The following is a 17266-nucleotide window of genomic DNA, read 5'->3' on the forward strand; positions in this document are numbered from 1 at the left end:
AGATTGGCAGTCTGGTCCTTTGTGTAGTTCCCGAGCTGGCCGTGTTATCCTCCCCTCGGAGGTTGGCTACCCTCAGTCTCTGGGTACGTCCTACTTTGCACTGCTAGCACACATGAAACCACAGCCTGCCCGAGATCCCGGAGCCAGTCACGGGGGCAATTTGGCTTTACAACTGTTTTGAGAATGATGAGGGCAACAATTGTATAAATGTGCTTGGCACACAATGGATGTATGTATGGATTGTGATAAGAGTTGTACGAGCCCCCAATAAAATGATCAAAATATATATATTGGAGAGACATGGTAAAACATCTATAGAAAAATGTATAAAAGCTAGAAAAGTGGTGGAAAAGCTAGAAATTAAAGTTGCAGGGAAAATGATTTCTGCCTACACTGAGAATTTAATAGGATAAATAATTAAAGTAATAATAATTAGTAATTGTGAGAACAGTATAGAGGAGAAATTTGTAACTGACAGAAGGGCCTGAAAGCCACCAAATGATTTACTAAAGGAAATTTCTAAGTGGGATTTCTGTCACTAGAGAGTTTTAAGGAAAGAAAATTAATGCCTTCCAGTTATGGTATTGTGTCTGTTCCCTAATGGTATGTGTACTTGAAATTCCTCCTGGCCCGATAAAAAAGATTCTAAAGTCCTGAAGAGACAGTGTGCATTAGAGTCACCTCTCCTGGAAAGGAGAAGCTAAAGAGAACTTGAATCACATATTAGGAATTATGTAGGACATTACAAAGGCCAATCGTCCTTTCTTTCCCCAGAACAAGGGTTCTTTAATGAAATTAAAGAGTAGCAAATTAAGTGCTAATCAGAAGAGATAGCCCCTTATATAATTCATTGCCATGGGCAGTCACAGAGGCAACTGCTTTGGCTGGATTAAATATGGGGCCCCATATTTAATGATACTTTCAGTGAGAAACAATCATATTACTTTCTCCAGTAGATGGTTTGCAGGGACCTCTGGTCAGTGGGTGTCTGAGAAGTGTGAGATCAGGCCTCTGGGTTGTAACCTTTGATGAGAATTGTGCTAAGTATTGTTTTTTAAACTGAATCTCCTCAGGCACTTAGGTGTGGGGGACCAGCTTCCACAACTGAATGGGTCCTTGGGGGTGATTGTGTAATTGAAGGGTGAATTAAAGAAACATCAGACAAGGCATTCAAGGGCTAACCTCTTCTATGAAGAGTGGAACCAGAGTGGGGGCGAATGCATGCTCTCACAAGTTTATATAATCCCTGGCATGCAAGCCATGTCCTACACATAGGTAACAGGAAGGGGATATGTTAGAGGCATGCACATAACAGTAAGGGCACATACTAAGGGCATAACATAACCGGAAAAGGAGGTACTGGGGGCAGATCTGTGATGGGAAGGCAAATACATAACAAGATAGGTGGGTTCTAGAGTTAAGATGGTGGCTTAACCTTGGTCATCTCTGAGCTGACTTGACTTTAAGTGTCCCTGAACTCTTCTCCAGGGGAACAATCTTTGATCCTTTTCGGAAGGGAGGGGCCTGGACTTAAGGTGGGGTGGTCTGATCGCTCTTGATGGCAGACAGCCTTCAGGCGATAGCTATCAAGCAGTTAACCTTCAAGTGTATAGTAAGCAACCATGTGCTTTCAAGCAGCATCCAGATGGACGTTATTATGGGGTGGGGGGAAGACAATGTGGGGAACAACTTTAGTTAGGAGAATGTGACTGGGATGCATCTCCAAACCACAAACGTGAGGGCCACCCTCTATGCGAGTCTCGACCCCCAGAATCCTTAAAATAGGAGCTTAGAGAATTTGTCTGCATACACCCTCTTCCCGGTTCTCAGTTTCCTACTCATAGGCTTCCCATTCGTTCTTCCGTTCTAGCTTCTCTTGTGGAGAGCTGAAAATTCCTCCTAATCAGAAGCAATTGGAGGATATGGTGCCCAGAATTAGGTCATTTCTAGTTTTTGGGAGCAATTCAGCTTATTTATTGTATGCCAGTGATAAGTCCACCAGTTTGCTGGGATTTTAAAAATTTCTGATGAGGATATAAACATTTAGAGAAATCACTTCCATTGAATGAGCTGAGCACTGTATTAAGACAGACTGCAAAGTCTCATAGGAACAACAATGCAAAAGAGTAACAATACCCTGTTTCCCCAAAAATAAGACAGTGTCTTATATTAATTTTTGCTCCCAAAGATGCGCTAAGTCTTATTTTCAGGGGATGTCTTATTTTTCCATGAAGAAGAATACGGTACACATTTATTGTTTTATTAAAAGAGACCTCGCACTTCCTGTCTGCTCCGGCAGTGCTGCAGCCAAAAGTGAGCTGCGTGGCGGCCACCACAACGGTCCAGAGTCCAGAGTTATGGTAGCTTCGGGGGGCCTTATTTTGGGGGAGGTCTTATTTTCGGGGAGATGCTGTATATTTCAGCTAGAGGCAAAACTGTAAGTAGGTCTTATTTTGGGGGGGATGTATTACTTTCAGAGAAACACGGTAGCTCCACCAATGAGCTTCAGGGAAGGAGGTGACTTTGAAATTGAGTCTTGAAAGATGAGTTCACTAGACAGGCAAGGCACAGAGGTGTGTTTTAGGCAGAAGATCTAGAGATGGAATGTGCCACGTGTCAGGGAACTTCCAGTAGCTTCGAAAGGCTGTACCACAGGGTTTGAGGAGAGAGAGGCAGAAGATGAGGCATGAGAGGAAGGAACCAGATGGTAGAGCAACCTAGAACAACTCCCGCAGCAGTACTTGATCCCAGTGATGGAGGTGGTGGTAGGTGGTATAGAGAAAGAAGGCATAAGGTTGGAGGAGGTGTTCGATAAGGTCAGCCTCCGGGAGTCATTGGCTTCCCCTTCTGACCGCTCATCACCTGCGTGGTGAAAGCCTTATCTTTTTTTCCTGCTAATTTTCTTTTAATTGAGTTTAAGATGAAAGTTTACACTGAAAATTGGCTTCCTATCTAATAATGTCTTTTCATTTATTTATTTATTTAAAAATTATTTTATTGGGGGCTTGTAGAGCCTTATCTTTCACACAACTTCTTCACTCATTTTCATTCTCTGCCTGAAATCATGCTTATCACGAACTTAAACACCAGTACTAACAACAAGAGAGAAAAGAGTCCCTCCTGCATTGGAAGCCGGAGGTTCCTGAAATCCATGGATTAACTGGGATCGGCCTAGTGTGTGTGTTTGGTCTTCTTCCCTTGGGGGTCCGTCTAGAATAAGATGACCAGATTTTAACATTGGTAAAGCGGGACACCATTGACCGGGGGTGGGGTGGAGGTGTTTCTTGATTAAAAATTTGGTCTATGTGGAGCAACAAAAATTTTCATAGACCGCAAAAATAGTATTGTAACTTAAAAAAAAATTTCAACATAAGTACAATTAACCCCTTGCAGAGGGGTCTCGGGGAGGAGATGAGCCAGTCAGGGTGTGATGTAGCAATGATGAGAAGTACAACTTTCCTCTAGTTCCTAAATGTTTCCTCCCCGGTCCCACTACCATGACTCGAATTCGATCTTGCAAGTCTGGCTAGACCAGAGGAGGTACACTGGTACAGATAGGAACCGAAAATACAGGGAATCCATGGAGGATGAGCCCTATAGGACCAGTGGTGTGAGTGGCAAAACAGGGAGGGTAAAGGGAGAATGGGTAGGAAAGAGGGAACCGATTACATGGAACTGTGTGTGACCTCCTCCCTGGGGGACAGACAACCGAAAAGTGGGTGAAGAAAGACGTCAGACAGGGCAAGATATGACAAAATACCCATTTATAAACTATCAAGGGCTCATGAGGGAGGAGGGAGCGGGGAGGGAGGGGAAAAAATGAGGACATAATGTCGGGGGTTTGAGTGGAGAGAAAATGTTTTGAGAAACGATGTACACAATTGATGTGTGTATGGATTGGGATGACAGTTGTATGAGCCCCTAATAAAATGTTAAAAAAAAAAGAAGTACAATTAAAAAAAATTGTCAACATAAGTACAATTATACATTAAAAATTATGTATAGTATTATTTTATTCTTTGGCATATTTCTCATTTGAGTGAATTTTTTTAGTAGATTGCTGTTGCTCAAAAGGTCATGAAAATTTTCACAAGAATTTGTTAAATTATATTTCACACATAAAATGGCTTTCAAAGTCTCAACACTTAATTGTGAATTTTCTGATGTCCACACTTTATTTACCGTTGAAAAACGTGTTCAGTCGCAGCATTAGTTCCTGGTAAGGACAGCATGTATTCCACAATTTTTAGTGCATTATTGTATGGAGCATGGTTTGCTTCAAATTGATGAAATATTTCTAACCATTTGTTCTCTATTGTGATTTTTGCTGATGCCCAAGATTTAACCTTTTCCTTATCAATATATATTTTTAATAGTGATACCTCATTAAAAAGATCATTTTAGGAAATATTACTATATGGGAAATTTTGAGTAATATGATCAGATGATTTTTGCACATCATTCCAGTACTGTCTGCTAAATTCAAGAAAATTTATGTATTTATGAAATATATAAATAAATTACTCACCTAAATTATCTGAATAGCTGATTTGTTGCCATCACTTGTTTAACGAGCACTAGCACGCAGTATGATGTGTATAGTCTGAGAGACAATTACAAAATGTTTTCGTCGTTGCCAATGCCAAAAAATGCCATTGTTCATTAAGTCCAAACAATGGTGGTCGAATTCTAACAATTGATCAACAATGCGAACTTTGATAAGCAGTTCTCGATAATCAGTTCTCAACAATTATTTGTTATGATTAAAGTTTAACATTATAAAATTAACAAAAATAATATAAAACTCATATCCTGGCAAAATAGTCACGTGGCAGCCGAAAACCGTACATTCTCTTCCCGTTCTCCCGCTGTTCCCTAGCTTGTGCATTCTTTCCAAAAATCGGGACTTTTTAACACTGCGGGACGCAGGAAAAATTGTTAAAAATCGGGACTGTCCCGCCAGAAGCGGGACGTCTGGTCACCTTAGTGGAACTAAACCATTCTGAGGAAGGGGAGGCCGACTTCATTTGCCTGACTTTCCGCTCCTTAATTTCCTGGGCTCAGGAAGCAAACAGGAAAACATATAACGTCTTTGAAGAGCAGATGGATTCGTGTTGAAAGTCTGTTTTGTTAAATTACTTCAGCTGACAGGATAATTTAATTCGAAAAATAAAAAACATCCAAACTCGGTTTCCTTTGTAGTGCTATTTAGATAAAATATATTGTTAACCACACAGACTTTTAAACATGGGGTTTCTACGCTATATTGATATTTCTAAGGAGATTCAGCACATTTTAAACCGTTGTATTATCGGGAGGGGGAAAATGAGCTGATACTAAGGGCTCAAGTAGAAAGAAAATGTTTTGAAAATGGTGGCAACGTATGTACAAATGTGTTTGGTACAATGGATGTATGTATGGATTGTCATAAGAGCCCCCAATAAAATGATTTTTTTTTTAAAGTTGTATTATCAGGACATGCTTCCTAATGAGGCCCTTCTCAAATGATTCCTCCAGCACATGGAGTTGCTGGTAGGACGTATCACGTTGGTTATAGAAGGGAAGTGGATGGGTGCTGAGTTTTCAGTGAGGCCACAGCTGTCTTAGTTTTGCTGGATGAAGTTTAAATACACAGACAGCAGACAGTGTATGTAGTCAGCGTTCGGCACTTAAAGAAAGAGGAATAACGCTCACAGTATGATAGCTGCAGGAAACAATTTTACCATGCATCCTTGTTGAATTAAATATAATGCACTATCTCCTTTACAACCACTGCTTTGGAATAGATTCTGGCTCATTTTGACCCCAGACAGGGTTGTCAGTGCTATACATCTTTTGGGGAGCAGATAGCGTCCACTCTCTCCTGTGGACTTGAAGTGCCGACTATGCGGGGAGCAGTCCAGCGCTCCCTGACGGCACCTCCAGGCCTTAAATCTGTTCTCTTCGTAAAGCTGGGTGCCAATGCCAGCTCTGCCGGGAGCTGGCAGTGTTTCTCAGGGCTCATCTTTAGGGAGCCTCTTGTAGAAATTCCAGTCAACTGGAAGAGAATGGAGGGTGGGAATGAGATGGGAGAGGGCCTGTCAGACCACAAGAGACAGAGGAGTAGCCTGGACATTTGAATGCCCAGCTGCTTTGCTTCCTTCTTCTCACTTCCATGATGGCAGTGTTGTTATTTCCAGCACATTGTGAAAAATTCCTCTTTGAGGAAAGAATGGGCTGTGCTCTGTCAACATCTAGTCGATATTTATCTTGTCAGGAAGGGCTTAGTAATCAGAGATTCCTTTTAGCTCAAGCACTGGAGTCCTTATTAATCGTTTGCTCTTTTGGACTGAACACTCACACATAAGTCTTTGCTGTCGGCAGTGGGGCACATAGCCTGGGTAGAGCCACATTCCCCACTCCAGTTTTAGACCTGCCGGTGCAATGAATCAATTCGCTTCTTCCAGTTCCAAATACTCTTGATTTTAAAGGCAGCATGCCTTTCTGTGACTGGGCTTCCTTCAACAAGATTACTTATTTCTAGTTGTGTGAAAGCGAAACATAAGCTTTTAAAAGAGCTTTGATGTCAGATGATAAATGTATCCTTTCAAAGACTGTAAAAATAGGGGGAATATAGTCACTAAAATTTTAAAGTTTTGTTGTTCTTTCCCCTTTAGACCTAAGCTGGATTGCCAAAGTACAAGTGAATCAACCAGCAGTTCTGAGGCGGGCGGGACAAATCCAGGCTCGCAGAACTGTAAAAAAGGAGTGGGAGGTAAGCATTCGTCTTGAGCCTTCTGTTCTTGTATTTTACAATGCATGGTCTCTTCCCTCAAGGCCACAATATTGAATTTTGCTCAAGATGCATCTAAACTTAAAAGATTGCAGCTGTCCATGACTTATTTTAATAATTCATATATGATGATGATGGGTTGGAGAAAGATAACACATTTATCCAAACAAGTTAAAAATCTTATCACTCTTGAGTGGCAAAACCGCAAATGAGTTCAAAACATCTTTATTCATGAGTGAAGTAAATGACATATTTTCTCCACACATTTATTCAGTTTCTTAGACATGTCTTCTTTGCCTTCTCTTATTTTAATTTTAAAACCATAACATCTAAACCTGGTGTGCTCACTGTTGAGACCCTTAGGTATAGTGGTTGACTTTCTTTGACCTTCATGTTTACTGTTCGTTTTCATAAGTCATTTTTCAAAGAATGATGTTCTTAAGAGCTGTGGTCAGCACATTCTTCAGTGGGCAGCAAGGATGTGCTGTGAGTCACAGGACTAAAGGAAACGCAGAGGTACTTCACAGGGGAGGCAGAATTTTGCTACTGAATCCTCTCGGGTGATACTTCACATTTTGCTCATTCTTGGAAAAATGTTCTGATTGAAAAAAACAGAAGGAAAATTCTCAGTATGAGTTGTGAGCTGTGAAGATTGTTTTATAAGAGGAATGGGACTAAATTTAATTTAGTCTTAATTCAATTAAATTTAATTTAATTAAAAAAAAGAGGAAATTGGAGTCTTTTATTTTTTATTATATTATCCCAGGTCTCAGGTCTCAAGGTACAATGTAGGCTAGAAGCCTTCTTGCTCTCAAGTTTTCTCACATTTGGTGAGCGCCTTGTGGATGGGATGGAGAACCCTGATCTGAGGGTTTTAATTCTGCATGTCTTTGGAAAGGAAAGATTTATTTCGGAATAGAGTTGAATTATCCCACCTCCCTCCTTTTAAAATCTTGGATAATGTTTATCTTATTAATCACTCTGAAGCAATATGCTATATTTATATATAAATGTTATGTCATATACAATAATATGCCTTGAAACAATAAACATCAGAATTTAGCAGCCTTATTTTGTTCTAGTAATTATCTAACTAACCTAATTGGAAATTAATTTTTCACTTCATATTTATTTATTTTTTACAAACCAGGTTGCTTGGCTCCTGAAAGCGGTTACCTTTATAGATCTTACTACACTTTCTGGCGATGACACATTTTCCAATGTTCAAAGGCTTTGTTATAAAGCCAAGTATCCAATCCGGGAAGATCTCTTAAAAGCTTTAGATATGCATGATAAAGGTAATGTTGTGTACAACCTGTTCATTATTTACCTGGTTACAGTGCTAGTCACTATTTTAAGTGAATTCAAGACAAGGTTTAGCTGCTCGACTGATATTAATAAAATTCATAAGAGAAACATGCCATTTTACACAGAGAAGCCATTCAGAGTCTCCTTTGAAACAGCACTGGGAGAGACTGATTCCTGGCTTTAGGTTAGTTCATTCCATCATAAATTAAAGTTGCTGGTCGAAAGTTTCTTTTTATTTCTTTCTTTCTAAGTCTTCAGTTTTGTAAATTTTCTATCTAGTGACTGAAAATACTGATTCTGATTCCCTAGCCACATGTGAAAAAGCCAGTCTCATTACTTAATAATCATATCTCATACATTTCTGTGAGTAAATGAAATGCTTCTGAGAATAAAATGCAAATGGAATATATTGAATGCTTGCAGATTAGGTTAGATCTTTTGAAAGAAACCATGTTCACTCTCTTAGCATACATGAGAGAATGACTTTCTAAAGGTCCCGTGAGTTTAGAATTTTAACATTGAAGAAATGGGGAGACTGCTGAGAGTCAATCCCCACGTATTCTGACGAAAGAAACAGAAACAGAAAGAAACAGAAAGAAACAGAAAGAAACAGAAATGGGAGGCAGAGTGCTGTCTCCAAGATGATGACTAGGCTGGTGTTAGGAGCTAGATCCCATTTCCATGGACAAAGTCTCTGAGTGTTGGCCTGTAATGAGTGCACCTTCAGATGTTGAATTACCCCAGTGCAGGTAGTTTGGTGAATAATTTGGTGATAGTTTATAGTTCAGAATACTACTACGCTTAAAAAAATTTTGTTTATCATGTTCCTTTTGAGCTGTCTGTAGTGCCAGTACCTTATGTATAACACTTCGAAGTAACGGCTTTGTATGAGTCTCGTGATAATACTTTGTGGGATGGCGGCTGGTTCTATTTTATTTACTTAATTCCAAAACGTAGTCCTCAGAATGAGTGCTTTTCTCCCCAGATGGGGGTTTTGCAGGAATGTGTTTTGTAGGAGTCTGTTGGGTGTCCCTGAGTCCCTGTAGAATGGTCCACTAAGGTTTTTTGGCTGTATTCTTTCTGGAAGCACCTCTTCAGGTGCTCTCCCATGGAGCTGTGGGGTAGGTTCAGGCCACCAGCCTGTGGCTTGTTCACCAAGAACTTACAATGTATACTACCAGAGCTTCTACAAAGAAGCACTCCCCAAACCCAAATGTAGAATTTTCCAAGGCTGTACCTCATTATAGAAGCAGACAGCCTTATCTGTCTCCCCCAAAGAGAAATGGAATTAGTTAAGTGTCCTTTTGTGGCTGCTGTGTGGTCTTGCTTATTCAAGATCATGCAGTTCTCTCAGAGGTTTTCTTCAGTTCACTATCCTGTTTGAGTGCGGTATGAACCTATGCAAAATAAGATCCTTCTAGCGAGCCATGGCCGTCCTGTTTATTACTTAGGATTTAAAAAATAATGGTATTTTATTTATCACAAAGAACAGCATATCAGATTGTTTTATTTATCCTATAACTATAATGATAAGAAAAATGATTCATGTTGTCAAAATCTGGAAGAAAATATGGCAAGTAGAAACTTTAATCTGTTACGGCATTGTCGGGGAATGAATTTTTTCCTCCCATTTTAATTTCTGCAAGTGCTGTACTATAAATAATAATTAAATGCATATTATGGCAGTTGAGCTTCATGTAAAATAGACCGTAATGATTTTTCCCCTCCTTCATAGGCATTACTACGGCTGCCGTTTGTGTTTATCCTGCCCGAGTTTGTGATGCTGTCAAAGCGCTCAAGGCTGCAGGCTGTAACATCCCAGTGGCCTCAGGTAAAATTGGTTGTGGCCTTTTTTTATTGTTGTGGCTTTTGCTGCTGTTTTTCAGCAAGGCCCTAGAGCTTTAACTCAGACACATGAGGCTATTATATGTAGTTGTGTACTATACAGTAGCTATGAGCTAGAATCAACTAGATAGCAGTGGGTTTGGTTATTGTTGGACTCCAATTTTTAATTGGCTTTCTACATCTAATTAGTTGTATGTATTCATTTGTTTAGTACTTAATAATTTCCCAGTACAAACTCCCTGCTGTTGAGTTGATTCTGACTGATAGTGACCTGTAAGGACAGAGTAGTTCTTTAGGGTTTCCGAGATTGTAAATCTTTATAGGAAGAGATGGCTTCGTTGTCCTTCCATAGAATGGCTGGTGGGTTTGGCACACTGACTTTGTGGTTAGTAACCCAGTGCCTACATCACAGCACCATCAGGGTTCCTTAATGGACTAGTAAGTGGCAGACATTCTGTTAAGTCTCAAGAATACAGAACTGTATCCCTTGCTTTATGGAAACGCATTTGTTTAGGAGGGATGGTCAGATTTTAAAAGATCCTAATGTAGGATGAGACATAATAATCCCGATGTGCAGAGTACAATTTTAAGTCTCAGTAAGGAATAGTGCATTCTACAGAGGTTGCTGACACTCAGAGGCGGTAATCCTTACCCTGGGTCTTAAAGAACAGGGAGGAGTTTGTAGTATTACTATCATGGGAAATGGCATTTTAGATAGAGGAAATCACATGCATGAAGGCATAGAAATGTGTTCAAGAACTGAAAGTGTTTTTCAAGTATTGGATACTAAAGTAGATAAAAATAAAGTTATGAGGCTTGGCAGATGGAGAAATAGCCTGGGGTCAGGCCATGTATGGAATGGCATGCCAATGTATGAGACTTGAGCTTTATACTGGGCTTGGGCAGGACACCAAAAAGGCTTTCAGCAGAAGTCTGGCATCCCAGCTTCATGGTAAAGAAAGGCCAATGATAATAGTGAACATACTAGAAAAGAGTGGAAATGGAATGTGGGAGACTCATCCCATTTATTGAGAGTGATGGTGAGAGCCAAACCATGGCCTAGAACATGAGAGAGGGGCCCTCTAAGCGTTCATTCTGTAAGATAGGCTCCAAAGGGCTTGGTACAAGAGAGAGGACCATCTTAAAATCTAGTTTGGGAAATGTGTGCCTGTGAGTGTGTGGATTGGTGTGTACGCATTCGATTCTACTTCTAACAGGATCCTGCTGCTTTCAAAAAGCAGTCTATAAAGACCATTAATTTATTTTTATCAGGACTACATTAAAAAAAAACACAGTATGCAATATTTATATATATGATCCGTTTGTGAGGATTCCCAAAGTACCTTGTAGACCTGAATTTTTCCTCAGCCTCTGTCAACTCAGCCTTTTCTTTATACAACTGGGAAATGCACTTTCCTCTAAGGTCACAGATCCAAGGAAGTTAATAATGTCATGGACACACAAGAGGTTAACTATAGATATAGGAATAGAATTAAAGTTGCGCATGTCAATCTTTATGCATAGATTTGAGCATTATACTGTAATTTAATTTTACGTTAAGGTGTATCTGCCTTTTCCCTCCCCACCACCCAAGTTTTGTGGACTGTCAAAAAGGTACAGTAGCATTTCACCTCTGTTGAACATGGGGTTGCTATGAAACGGAACCCGCTCGGTGGCACCAAACAGCATCCTCACCATGGGTGAGAAACACGATCAATAGCAGCCTAAGACTGATTCCTGTGAGGTTGTGGTTTGCCATACTTGCTCTTGCTAACAGTTCCAGTCAAGCTGCCCGCTCTCCCACACACCGATCTACTTCTCTGCTGAGTGTGACAATTCTTTGGAAAGGCCCAACGCATGATCATGGTTTTTAAGAGGTTACAATTTGGGGCCAGGAATTACTCAGAATATAGTAATTTGATCAGGAAGACTACTTCGAGGCAGTGCCTACAGGCAGGCCTCTCTTGGGCCTTGGCTCCTTGGCCTGTGCCTTGCCCAACACATAGAGCTTTTTGTTGTTATTAGGTGCCATTGAGTTGGTTTTGACTGGTTGTACCATGTATACAAGGAACAATTGTTTGAGCCCATTGTTGCAGCCACTGTGTCAATCCATCTTGTTGAGGCTCTTCCTCTACTTTACCAAGCATGACGTCTTTCTCCAGGGACTGGTCTCTCCTAACAATATGTACAAAATATGTGATACAAAGTCTTAGCACCCTGGCCTCCAAGGAGCACTCTCTGTTCTTCTTGAAAGAAGACAGATTTGTTTGTTGTTTTGGCAGTCTGTGGTACTTTCAATATTCTTTGCCAGTACCATAATTCAGATGCATCAATTCTTCCCTGATCTTCCATATCATATGAGGCAATTGGAAATACCACGGCTTGGATCCAGGGAGATCTTTGTCTTTAAAATAACATCCTTGCTTTTCAACACTTTAAACAGGTCTTATGCAAGCAGATCTCTTGATTGCTGCTTCCATGAGCATTCCTTGTTGATCCAAGCAAGACAAAATCCTTGACAACTTCCACTCTTTCTCTGTTTATTATGATGCCATCTATTGGTCCAGTTGTGAGTGTTTTGGTCTTCTTTACAGTGTGTTGTAATCGATGCAGAAGACTACAATCCTCGCTCTTCCTGAGCAAGTGTTTTGATTTCTCCTTACTTTCAGTAAGCAGGGTTGTGTCATCTGCCTATTGCAGGCTGTTAATAAGCTTTCCTCCAGTACTGATGATTCATTTTTATTTATATAATCCAGCTTCTCTAATTTTTTGCCCAGCTTACAGAATGAATAAGTATGATGACAGGATACAACCCTGATGCACACCTTTTCTGATTTTAAACCGTGTAGTCGTCTCTTGTTTTGTTTGTAAAACTCCCTCCTGATCCATGGACAAATTCCATATGAGCACAATGAAGTCTTATAGAATTTCCATTCTTCTCAAGGCTATCCATCGTTTGTTATGATTCCCCACAGTAAAATGCCTTTGCATGGTCAACAAAGCACAAGTTGACATCTTTATTCTCTGCTTTGAGCCAAGATCCATCTGACATCAGCAATATATCCCTTGTTCTACATTTTCTTCTGAATCTGACCTTAACCTCTGGCAACTCCTTTTCAGTGTACTGTTGCAACCATTGTTTGATGATAATCAGCACAATTTTACTTGGATGTATTTTAATGATAAACTCAAAATCAAACTCACCAAGATAGAGTTGATTCTGACTAATGGCATCCCTTTGGAATGGGGTAGATGTGGATTTCTGAGGCTGTAACTCTTTTTTTTTTTAAAAAAAAAATCAATTTATTGGGGGCTCATACAACTCATTACAATCCCTAGATACATCTATTGTGTCAAGCACATTTGTACATTTGTTGCCATCATCATTCTCAAAACATTTGCTTTCTACTTGAGCCCTTGGTATCAGCTCCTCATTTTCCCCCCCTGCTCCCCGCTATCTCTTCCCTCATGACCCCTTGATAATTTATAAATTATTATTATGTTGTCATGTCTTATACTGTCTGACGTCTCCCTTCACCCACTTTTCTGTTGTCCGTACCCCAGGGAGCGGGTTATATGTAGACCCTTGTGATCAGTTACCCCTTTTACGACACTTTCCCTCCACCCTCCCAATCTCGCCACTCTCACCACTGGTCCTGAGGAGGTCATCTGTCCTGGATTCGTTGTGTTTCCAGTTCCTATCTGTACCAGTGTACATCCTCTAGTCTAGCCAGACTTGTAAGGTAGAATTGGGATCATGATATTGGGGGGCGGGGAGAAGAAGCATTAAAGAACTAGAGGAAAATTGTATGTTTCATCGTTGCTACACTGTACCCTGACTGGATTATCTCCTCCCCACGACCCTTCTGTAAGGGGCTGCCCAGTTGCCTACACATGGACTTTGGGTCCCCACTCCGCACTTGCCCTCATTCACAATGATTTGATTTTTGTTGTTTGATACCTGATCCCATGGACATCTCATGGTCACACAGGCTGTGTGCTTCTTCCATGTGGACTTTGTTGCTTCTCAGCTAGATGTTTATCTTCAAGCCTTTAAGACCCTACATGCTATATCTTTTGATAGCCAGGCACCATCAACTTTCTTCACCACATTTGCTTATGCACCTGCTTTGTCTTCAGTGATTATGTCAGGAAGGTGAGCATCGTGGAATGCCAGTTTAATAGAACAAAGTGTTTTTGCATTGAGGGAGTACTTGAGTAGAGGTCCAGTGTCCATCTGCTACCTTAGTACTAATCCTGTAAATATATGCACATAGATCTATTTCCCTATCATCATATAATATATTTACATATGTACATGTCTATATCTAGACCTCTAAATGCCCTTTGCTGAGGCGATAACCTTTATGGGAGTAGAAAGCCTCATAACTTGCCCTTGGAGCAACTGGTGGTTTTTGAACTGCTGACCTTGCTGTTAACAGCCCAATGGGTAACCACTACAATTATAATTATCTATGTACCTCGATTGTATGTTTGATAAATTTCAGGCTGAAGACATTGATAGAATTCTTTAATTTATTCATCCCTAGCTTTATTAGTTGGTGCATAAATTTGAATATTAGGTATATTGATGGGATTTGCTTGAAGGTAGATAGATAGAATCATATCATACACAATGGTGTACTTCAAGCTAGATCTTGAAATGTCCTTTTTAATAACGAATGCAATGCCATTTCTCTTTTTGTGTCATTCCTGGTGTAGTAAAGCATAGGATTTTCCGATTTAAAACGGCTAATACCAGTCCATTTCAGCTCACTAATACCTGGGACAATTGACCTGTATGAATTCTATTTTGAAGACCTTCAATTTTCCTAGATTCATATTGTGTCCATCCCAACTTCTGATGATTAGTAGATTTTTTTTGCATTTGTTTCTTCTGGGTCTGAGTCATGATGGAGTCATGCACCATCAGCAAATGGAGGTACTGAAGGCTTTCACTCACACCGCCTTTACTCCATTGATGTCATTCTTGTGGACTCTACTTTGAGAAGGCAACTCATATTTTGAGGGCCTCTGACCTGGAAAGCTCCTTTTCTGGCACTGACAACGACCATGTTCAGCTTCTGTTCAGTAGGCCTCCGATATCTGACAATGTTTTGATGCTCTCCATAGGGTTTTCAAAGACTACTTCCTCTGAAGTGGACAGTTTGTTCTTTTTGATAGTCTGTCCCTAGTCTGGAGGCTCTACTGGAACCAGTTCACCCTGGGTGATTCTGCTGGTACCTGAAATACCAGTGGCCTAGCTTCCTGTATTACAGCAACACGTAAGCCACGACAGTACGACCAACTGACACACCAGTAGTTGCTAGACCTCTTTAGTTATAGCAATACGGTCTTACAGGTAACTCATTCCACCAGTAGCCGCAGTCTGGAGGCACTCAGCTTTCTTGCTGGCCCCCTGTTTAAAACGTTTGAGGACCCCTACTCTTTGGCGTTCTCAGCACAAGGACCCCAGGTCTACAGGACACATTCCACTCAGGATTTCCTTTTTTGATGGTAGTGAGATCTCCCTTTTTCCTCAGGAATGGATCCTAATAACCTTGATGTAATGATCAATCTCTTTGTTAGGATTTCATACACTTTATATGCATGACCTTACCCATACAAGTTTACCATATACCTTATATGCATTTTAGTAAGCTCTCCAGTCCTCCCGGTGGTCTACAAATATTTTATATCATAGTCCCACCCATTTATTGTGTGGATGTTATAAGACCATCAAAAAGAAAGGCCATATGAAAGCAATCCATTGTATCCCATGCCAACCTGTGTTGTCTAAATATATTCTCCTACCCCACTCCCCCTTTCCTTCATTCTTTCTCCTCATTCCTGTCTGTGGGAAGAGCCAATTTGCTTACAACAACTGAAAGGGTTTATGAATGAATAAATCAATAAACAGATTGATAACAATTTGATAAAGGGTTCTGTCTAATGTTCAAATACTATTTTTTTACGATAACATACTTTCTCAATTGCTGCTTACCTAAGACATTTACATTAACATCTCTGTAACACCTTAATTTTGGTCTTCCAGAGTTTATAGTATCCCCTACCTCCAGTCTATAGTCTTAATATTACTTCTGACATCAAGACCTTGACCCAACCATTCTTTTTCTCCATAACTTCTTTGAAGGTTATGCATTACGTTCTTAATGTTTTCATCTGTATTTGCTGATTTTTTTGTTCAGAATTGTTTTAAAATACTGACCAGTTGATGTTTCTTTTTATTTCTTCTCTCCATTTCATTGTTTTAAAAATCTCTTCTAGTGGCCACTGGCTTCCCAGCTGGACAGACGCATTTACAACCAAGATTAGAAGAGATCAGATTAGCTGTTGAAGATGGAGCTACAGAAATTGATGTGGTAATTAACAGGACCCTGGTGCTGACGGGCCAATGGAAAGGTGGGTCTTTTACCTCACCAGAAAAGGAGTCATAGGTCCACCCTACAGGATCAAATGTTGGGGACCTGGTGGGAGGCAGCAGGTTTGAAGGTCTCTGGTGTAAATCACAAATCACTAGAATGAGCCTAGGAGAAAACATGGCTAGGATTCCTCATTCTGGTGCCTCTCTTAAGTCTTGACAGTTGCCCACCTTCATGAATGTTTTGAATCCCTTTGAGAGCTTAAATAAATAGTTATTTTCTATGAAGTCAACTTACAATCAAAGAAAAATGATTTTACCTGGATGCTTTCCCTTTGGAAAGGAAAATGTTACCTCCTCACTCAATATATACATATTCCAGGCAAGTTTTTTGGCTAAGTTTGTTTTAGTGTGATGGAGGAAAGGTTTCTTTTTTATGTTAATTGTTGTAGATTTTCAAGATGGAGTTTTATGAATAATCTGCTTAGATTTTCCTAAATCTGATTTTACTCTGAGTATTTGTAGCACAAATCTCCTATGAATATCATTTCATATTCACCATTGAGATTCATGATTTACTATCACAACACATTGCAATAAGACATTGCCATTCCAGTAACAAGCTATTGTTTCTATAATTAGATGTTAAAGAATCAAATAGATTTTACCTTTGTCTTAAATATATTATGCATACTACAAATGAGATTGTTGATAGCTAAAATAAGTATAACTCTCAGTCTTTATAATGAGTAGTTTAATCAAAATATTTTAATGAAATCATGAGGTAAGGCTAGAGTAATGTATTATCCCTTTAGATTTGTGTATTAAAAATGAAAAGCATATTTTATTCTGATTATGAAAATTATACCTGCCTATTGTTAAAAAAAACTCTCAGTAATAAAGCAAAGAGAAATAACCCATGATCATACTCCCATGTATAACTTTTCAGAGTTTTTTTT

At 39.8% G+C, this 17266-nt stretch overlaps 1 protein-coding gene across 2 annotated transcripts in view; it reads left to right on the forward strand.

The window, feature by feature from the left end:
• DERA (deoxyribose-phosphate aldolase) overlaps window positions 1-17266 on the forward strand; it is a 189321-nt gene that overhangs the window by 55820 nt on the left and 116235 nt on the right. For both annotated transcript variants that reach the window (XM_045288489.1, XM_004713770.2), the window contains exons 2-5: window positions 6657-6754; window positions 7923-8070; window positions 9816-9911; window positions 16214-16348. In XM_045288489.1, coding sequence (XP_045144424.1) covers window positions 6657-6754; window positions 7923-8070; window positions 9816-9911; window positions 16214-16348 — 477 coding nt within the window. The remainder of the gene's footprint in view (window positions 1-6656; window positions 6755-7922; window positions 8071-9815; window positions 9912-16213; window positions 16349-17266) is intronic.

Source organism: Echinops telfairi, unplaced genomic scaffold, assembly GCF_000313985.2.
Source record: "Echinops telfairi isolate 266 unplaced genomic scaffold, ASM31398v2 ScPeMD7_21;HRSCAF=78, whole genome shotgun sequence".
Taxonomy (NCBI): domain Eukaryota; kingdom Metazoa; phylum Chordata; class Mammalia; order Afrosoricida; family Tenrecidae; genus Echinops; species Echinops telfairi.